The 7,836-nt window shown below is 36.6% G+C and overlaps 1 protein-coding gene across 3 annotated transcripts; it reads left to right on the top strand.

Moving 5' to 3' along the window:
• The first annotated feature begins 323 nt into the window (after nt 1-323).
• On the top strand, nt 324-7,439 carry LOC149549422 (ubiquitin-activating enzyme E1 2-like). 3 transcript variants are annotated; one of them, XM_089792803.1, is made up of 8 exons: nt 324-556; nt 753-816; nt 1,662-1,921; nt 2,385-2,602; nt 3,496-4,290; nt 5,023-5,891; nt 6,001-6,433; nt 6,632-7,439. In XM_089792803.1, exons 3-8 carry the CDS (start codon nt 1,684-1,686, stop codon nt 7,223-7,225), a joined length of 3,147 nt encoding a protein of 1,048 aa, XP_089648929.1. In that variant the 5' UTR covers nt 324-556; nt 753-816; nt 1,662-1,683; the 3' UTR covers nt 7,226-7,439. The 3 variants fall into 3 exon arrangements, with proteins under 3 accessions (XP_089648929.1, XP_089648930.1, XP_089648928.1); XM_089792804.1 differs by lacking the exon at nt 753-816 and having other exon boundaries at nt 363-556; XM_089792802.1 differs by lacking the exons at nt 324-556; nt 753-816 and having other exon boundaries at nt 1,349-1,921.
• The last annotated feature ends 397 nt before the right edge of the window (nt 7,440-7,836 follow it).

Raw genomic sequence — 7,836 nt, 5'->3', positions numbered from 1 at the left:
TAAAGAAATTCTTTCCTTGCACCTATATATGTGCTTTTTTATTTTGTTTTGTTGTAGTCTTCATCATCTTTATAGTCACATAATTCTTGCATGCGAGGGTAAATGCCAATCTCTATTAGGACAGTAGACACATTGACCAACCACAGCAAAAACATCAACACCTTCCGAAGCAGCATTAATTTCACATTGCAAACTACTAAACATCTGAATTGAAAGGCTGGTGGTGGATTGTATAAAGAAATCATGATGATGATAATTCTCTTTTGAAATTGGATTTTAGTCCTTTTCCTTGTATAGAGCCCCCCAACTTCAATTTCCATGCGTGGTAATATAAGGAAAACTAGTAGACAATGAATTCACTTCAGGATAAAAGCGAGGGTGAGAAATTTGTTTTGAAATACAGCTCAGATGTGGGGGGTTTTGAAAAGGTTTATAGCTTTCACCAGGGCTTAAGTCTTCTCATTACCGCGGAACCTTATTTTTTTGGCAACGCAGATACCATATTAACAATCAGAAGTGTAAATATCATCAATCTACGTTGATTCTTCAGTACCAGGTCTGTGATTCCTTTCTTGCCCCAAATTATAAGGAAAAATTAAAAAGAGAGTAGTAAAGCAGATGCTTACAGTGTATAGCTGGGATCTGTTTCATGTTGACAAGATGGATTGTAGATGGGTTTATGTTTTTTCTTTTGCTTTGATTCTATGCATTGTTTTCAAATTAAGATTTTGCTTTGGAATCATATTCTGCAGGCCACCACCTTTACTTATTGAGTCCGCCACCACGCTTCCTCATCCTGTTTATATAGGGTCTCTGGTATGTCATCAAGCTTAAACACCCAATTTGATGAATTTCAATACCTGTTTTCTTTATTTGATCACCCTCTTGGTCAATTTGAGTACCGATTTCCTTTATGTCTTTACAGTAACTTTCTAAATCATATTTATTTGAATGATCAACTAGATAATCTGAAAATCCATTTTTATTGCTTGATCACTGTCTCTGGTAATTTCAAAAACCAATTTCGTTTCGATCACGCTTCTTTGATAAATTTAAATTCCAATTTTCAAGACACGATCACCCGTATAGATAAGCTGAACATTCATTTTTATGGAGGCGCTGTTATATTCAATAACCTGTAAATCCATTTTTATGGAATCATTTCTTTGATGATCTGCAATTTCAGCTGAGGGAAAAATTATTACTTTGATGGCCTGCACCTGCATTTTACTGGAAGGATTATTTCTTTGATGACCTTTATTTGTTTTTGTCATTATATAAGCATCGATTTCGAAGGGAAAAGGTCGTTTCTTCTATGGTCCCAGCATCCAATCTGGTCGAAGGATTGTTCTACAATTATCTGATCATCCATTTTTTTGTGGAAGGGCTGTTTTCGTGATATCCTGAACCTCCATTATAGGAGGATTTATTTAATCCCAACTTTTGAATCCTTGCGTGGGTTCAGATTGTATTTGGGGGTTAATGGTTTGTAGAGGATTGCTTTTTCTCATGAAGTTATTATTATTGATGCCTCCCATATGTGCTTTCTGTTGGCACAAAGAAATGGAATTGTGGCTTATGAGTATTGAGAAGCAGTCATGGTTTGCGTTACTGATATTGTTTACATCACTCTTAATGTTGATTGGTGGGCTTGTGGGCAGCTTGTTGAACTATATTCTTCCTATGAGGAGATTGGTTTCCACTGTAGAGGAAGATAGCGAGAATTCACTGAAAAGGCAAAAGATAGACAGCATTCATGGTTTTACAAACAGGGACAATCAGATTGTGGGCGAAGGGAATGTTGATATTGATGAGAATTTACATAGCAGACAGCTGGCTGTTTATGGACGAGAAACAATGCAGCGACTGCTTGGTGCAAAAGTTCTAATATCTGGCCTACAAGGGCTCGGTGCTGAAGTAGGTATGTATCACAGTCCCCCTTTCCGTACAGAGATACAGTTTCATTCCTACATTTTAAAGTTCCCAGTGAAGGTTAAATGTTTGGAGTTAGACTGATGCTAATTCTAATATAGTATTTTCTAGTTGCACTTTAATAGAGTTCTAAAATTTGAATATTTTAAGCGATAGTTTTTGTGTTTGGGAGACGAGCATTTTATGGTGGTACTTTAATCCAGATTTAGAACTTGGATTTTTTAAGTGCAAGGAGTTTGATGTTCAGGAGATGGGGATAAGCTTATTTATTATAACTCATGATCTTCTTTTTGTTCTCAGTTTGGTATGATCACTCAATATGTGCATAATCAAAGGATTTGAAAATTTCTTCACTTTATATGCAAAAGGGTTCTTGTATTACTGTTGAAAATATTATCTATCATTACTTTGCAATATTATCTTACTGATCATGGGGCATTTGGATGTTGCAGCAAAGAACCTTATATTGGCTGGTGTGAAATCTGTCACATTACATGATGAGGGGTTTGTTGAAATGTGGGACTTATCTAGCGATTTTTTATTTTCAGAACATGATATAGGAAAGAACAGAGCACTTGCTTCTGTAAAAAAGTTGCAAGAGCTGAATAGTTCTGTTGTTGTTTTCACATGGACTTCAAAGATATCTAAAGAACAGTTGTCTAACTTTCAGGTGAGGAATATTTACAATCAGTGATGTTAAAAAAATTCTGTGTGTCTTGGTTCTTCAAATCCTTTAAGTTGTGGGTTCTTCAGTATTTTTTGAGTTGAGGCACTGTTGTAGCTTGAGGAGCTAATTGGGTGAGAGAAGTGGTTGTCTAAATTTCTTTAATTCTTGAGCTAATATATCAGTTCTAAAGACAACTTCACTTTAGATGATTTGGAAAAAAGATAGGAAAATATCAAACGAGAACAAGTAGGGATATTAAGGCTAATGTGAAAGGATTCTTATAGTTTCCTTTTGCAGAAACTTTGTATACAATAAATTTTGAAGCTGTTTAGGATTGTGTACTACCCATGTCCACTTCTTTTAATACATGAAATTCTACTTAGAAACCTGTCTCTAGCTTTAGATATGATGTCTGTCCTGCATTGTCATTACCACAAGGATGACTGAATTGTGTAATATATAATAACTCAATTTGGTTGAGTGGACAAATACTTTCAAATAGATTACAGTAATACTAGATGATCAACATATTCCTGGTCCAACACCAAATAACATAAGCCTACTTACTGATATACTAACTGCTATCCAAATAGAACAAATAGTTGTTTTTCCGAGCAGAGACGAGTAGTCAGATAATGATTGGCTGATCTTGATCTGTTCTAGAAATGTTCTTTTCCACCTTCTCTCTTTTTTTGTGTTATTTTCATGTTCTCTAAGATGAGGAAAACACATCTATTTGGGTGTTCTTTCCTTTGAGCACCAAGCAATCTGGCTCTTGATCATTCCTATTACCTTTGTGTTTATCTTCATGTTTTTGGAAAATCTTTTCTTTATCTCCAGTTAATGATGGCTTCTGTATTATGGCTTGCTGATACGTCTCCGATGGTTTTATGCAGGCAGTAGTTTTCACAGAAATAGACTATGAAAGAGCTATTGAATTTAGTGAATACTGTCATAATCACAACCCTTCAATCCCCTTTATCAAGGCAGATATTCGTGGGCTATTTGGAAGTGTGTTTTGTGACTTTGGACCTGAATTTACCGTTTTTGATGTGAAGGGTGAGGAGCCACACACTGGTATAGTTGCATCCATTACCAATGATGATCCTGCCATTGTTTCATTGATTGAGGATGAGAGGCCGGACTTCCAGGATGGAGATTTGGTTGTGTTTACTGAAGTTGAAGGTATGACTGAACTTAATGATGGAAAACCAAGAAAGATAAGGAGTTCAAAACCATATGGATTTGTTCTTGAGGAAGACACAAGAAACTTTGGTGCCTATGAGAAAGGTGGAATTGTAACAGAGTTACTTCAACCAAAGGCATTGCATTTTAAGACACTGAAGGAGGCACTTAAAGATCCTGGTGAATTTCTTATTAGTGATTTCTCAAAGTTTGATCGCTCTCCATTGTTGCACTTGGCATTTCAAGCTCTAGACAAGTTTGTAAGTGAATTTGGGCGCTTTCCTGTTGCCGCTTCGGAGGAAGATGCTACGAAGTTAGTGTCATTTGCAAAAATTAATAATGAAACTTCAAGTGACAGAAAATTGGACAGACTTGATGAAAATGTTTTGAGAATATTTGCAAGTGGTTCCCATGCAGTATTGAATCCCATGGCAGCAATGTTTGGTGGAATTACTGGACAAGAGGTTATAAAAGCTTGTACAGGGAAGTTTCATCCAATATTTCAGGTGATTAGCATTGCTCTATAGTTTAGTTGATATAAAGTAATTCAGAATTTAGAAATTATTTTATAGCTTCTCCTTTATGATCTGCTTTCATCAAAGTTTTATACAAAGTATATGTATGTGCAATTTGATTGCAGATAATCATGTTATCGTGCCATTGCCATTGCCATTATATATTGCACCTTGGTTATTGTAGATAATAGATATTCAAGGTCTCTCTGTTTGTGCTTGTGAGCTTGAAATGGTTCTTTGTTTACTTGGGTATTCTGTACAACTTTTCCTTCTCGGAGACTAGTACTTCAAAAAAAAATTGTGGCTGGTTTGACTTTATTTCCTTGGCTAAATCAGAATTATTGCAACTGCTCTGCTTTGTTTCTGCCTTTTCTAGACTGCATCTAATTTGTCTTCTTTGTGTTCTTTATTTGAGGATGCGCTTGTGTTTGAATATGTAAAGTTGAAATACAATTTATCCTGTCTGTAAACTTTTAGTTTTTATATTCTGGAATTTTTGTTCATGGGTAGTGGACAACTTGTTGAACTCTAACTTGTTGCTCGTTTATTATCTCATGAAAGAAGTAGTTTTCTGTGACTGGCAGTCTTTTCTAATTCTCATTTATGAGGTGTAAATTCAAGTTATGTTCTCTAACTGCCATTTGACTCAGCTATGTTTCTGTATGGGCCTCTTAGGCTAAAATTGGTGTATAAAAGGCCTGATATAAGTTCTCTGTTTTGCAGTTCTTTTACTTTGATTCAATAGAGTCTCTTCCTGGTTGTCCCATTGGGCCAGAAGATGTTATGCCCTTAAACTGTCGATATGATGCTCAAATTTCTGTTTTCGGAAGAGAGATGCAGCAGAAATTGGAGAGAGCCAAAATATTTGTCGTTGGAGCTGGGGCTCTGGGATGTGAATTCTTAAAAAATTTAGCTCTAATGGGAGTGTCATGTGGAAATCAAGGGAAGTTAACTATAACAGACGATGATGTTATTGAGAAAAGTAACCTTAGCAGGCAGTTCCTTTTCCGAGACTGGAACATTGGTCAGGCTAAATCAACAGTTGCAGCAACTGCAACAACTGAAATCAATCCCTGTTTACAGATTGAAGCATTGCAAAGCCGTGTGTCTGCAGCCACTGAGAACATATTCGATGATACATTCTGGGAGAATTTGGGAGTTGTTATAAGTGCACTTGACAATATTGATGCAAGGATCTATGTAGATCGCAGATGTGTCTATTTTCAGAAACCAATGCTAGAATCCGGAACCCTAGGAACCAAGTGCCACACACAAGTAATTATTCCTCATCTGACTGAAAACTACGGAGCTTCAAGAGATCCTCCAGAGAAGCAGATGCCTATGTGCACTATTCACTACTTTCCACATAATATTGAGCATTGTCTTGCATGGGCAAGATCTGAGTTTGAAGGTCTGCTGGAGAAAACACCATCTGATGTCAATGCATTCCTTTCTAATCCGAAAGAGTTCATAACATCTATTAGGTTGAGAAGTGATCCACAGGTTCGAAATCTTCTGGAACGCATACTTGAGTGTCTGGTGTTTGAAAGATGCTTGACATTTGAAGATTGCGTAGCTTGGTCGAGAAGAAAGTAAGGCTGGATGTTTGTTATGCTATACAAGTATTTGGTGCTTATTCTTTTTTTCTGCTTGCTTTATTGAATGAGGTCCTCACAAATCATTGAAACTGAAACTTTTCAGATTTGAGGACTACTTTTCAAATTGTGTGAAGCTACTTATCTACCAATTTCCAAAGAATGCCAAGACATCTGAAAATACCCCATTCTGGGCTGCTCCTAAGCGCTTTCCCAATCCCCTGCAGTTCACATCCAGCGATCCTGCTCACCTTTCATTTGTTGCTGCAGCCTCAATTTTGCGAGCACAAACTTATGGTATTCCAATCCCCGAATGGGCTACCAACTCAGATAAATTAGCAGAGGTTGTGGACAAAGTGCAGGTTCCTGATTTCCAACCAGAAAAGGGAGTGAAAATTGTGACAGATGAAAGTGCCACAAATATTAATTCTAAGGAAAAAGATGACAGTGGAGATACTGAGGATATGATTCAGATGCTAGAGGAAGGGGTTAGACTGTTGCCTTCAGGATTTCAAATGAATCCAATCCTATTTGAAAAGGTTTTTCCATTTCTCAATTTCTTTGTAAACTCATATTTTCTGTTTCTTGTAATTCTTAACATATTTAGATGGGAGGGAAGAGGAAAAGATACAGATGGAGAGGAGATCACGAGAGGGAAGCAGGAAGGGGTGTGTGTGTGTGGAAGGAGAGAGATGATTATGTGTACTTGACTCTATTTTCTTACCTGTTAATTGCAGGATGATGATACAAACTATCATATGGATCTTATATTAGGACTTGCTAACATGCGTGCAAGGAATTATAGCATTCCAGAGGTGGACAAGTTAAAAGCTAAAATCATAGCTGGGAAGATTATTCCTGCTATTGCCACTACAACTGCAATGGCAACTGGTTTAGTATGCTTAGAACTCTACAAGCTTATTTCTGGCCATAGTGTTGAAAAGTATCGCAACACTTTTGCAAACTTGGCACTGCCTCTATTCTCTATGGCTGAGCCTGTTCCACCCAAGAAAATAAAGCACAGAAATCTTAGCTGGACTGTTTGGGATCGATGGATAATTCAACAGAATTTGACCATACAAGAGTTCCTAGGATGGTTTGAAGTCAAAGGTTTAACTGTTTATGTAATATCATGGGATGATGTTTTAGTTTACAATGCATTGTTTCCAAAGCACAGGGAAAGGCTTAGTAAGAAAGTGATAGATCTCGTGAAAGATACAGGAAAGTGGTCAAAACATTCCAGTCGTCACTGTATTGATTTGGAGGTTGTCTGTGAAGACGAGGAGGGCAATAATGTTGATGTTCCTGGGATTTCTGTTTGCTGCAATTAAAAACTGTCGCCAAATATTCATGGATCAATGTAGTATAATTTTTTTGTCTGAGTCTTTCATTGAACAAATTATTTTGTCTCTACACGGATCTAGGGGCGAATTCCATCTAGCCATTAGTCATCTGTTGGAACACATTATCCTTGGTAAGATAAGTGTTACAAAAAAATTATTAACGTTGTTACACCTAGGCAAATAAATTTACTGTTCAAGTGTATGGTCCTGGAAAATTTATCTTTACTGTAAGTGCAATCTATTGTTGCTATAAGTCATTTGTAAATGTTTCTAAATTTTGAAAGGATGAATTTTTTCTGTAAAGGTCCACACACATTGGCAGTAGTGAAGTTCTACAGAGATGAATAAGAAATAATTCCAAGCAAGGTATGTATTGCGAAGGATGATTATACAACTCATTAAATTTTTACCGCAAGAACTTTTTCTGGTTGGTACTGAGTTTTGATCAATTGATTTGTAAAACATACATGTCAGACGCTTGATTTTATATAAGATGAGTTAATTCAAATTGCTCATGTGTGATCATTCTGATGTTCTTGTGGAATGAGGGAAATGCGGGTTTGTTAATTGGATCATTAATCATTGGGAGCCTATTGATT

This window comes from Cupressus sempervirens, chromosome 7 (assembly GCF_028749045.1).
Source record: "Cupressus sempervirens isolate cs-2001-9-10 chromosome 7, ASM2874904v1, whole genome shotgun sequence".
In the NCBI taxonomy this organism is placed as follows: Eukaryota; Viridiplantae; Streptophyta; class Pinopsida; order Cupressales; family Cupressaceae; genus Cupressus; species Cupressus sempervirens.
This window is presented reverse-complemented; position numbering and strand designations above follow the sequence as displayed.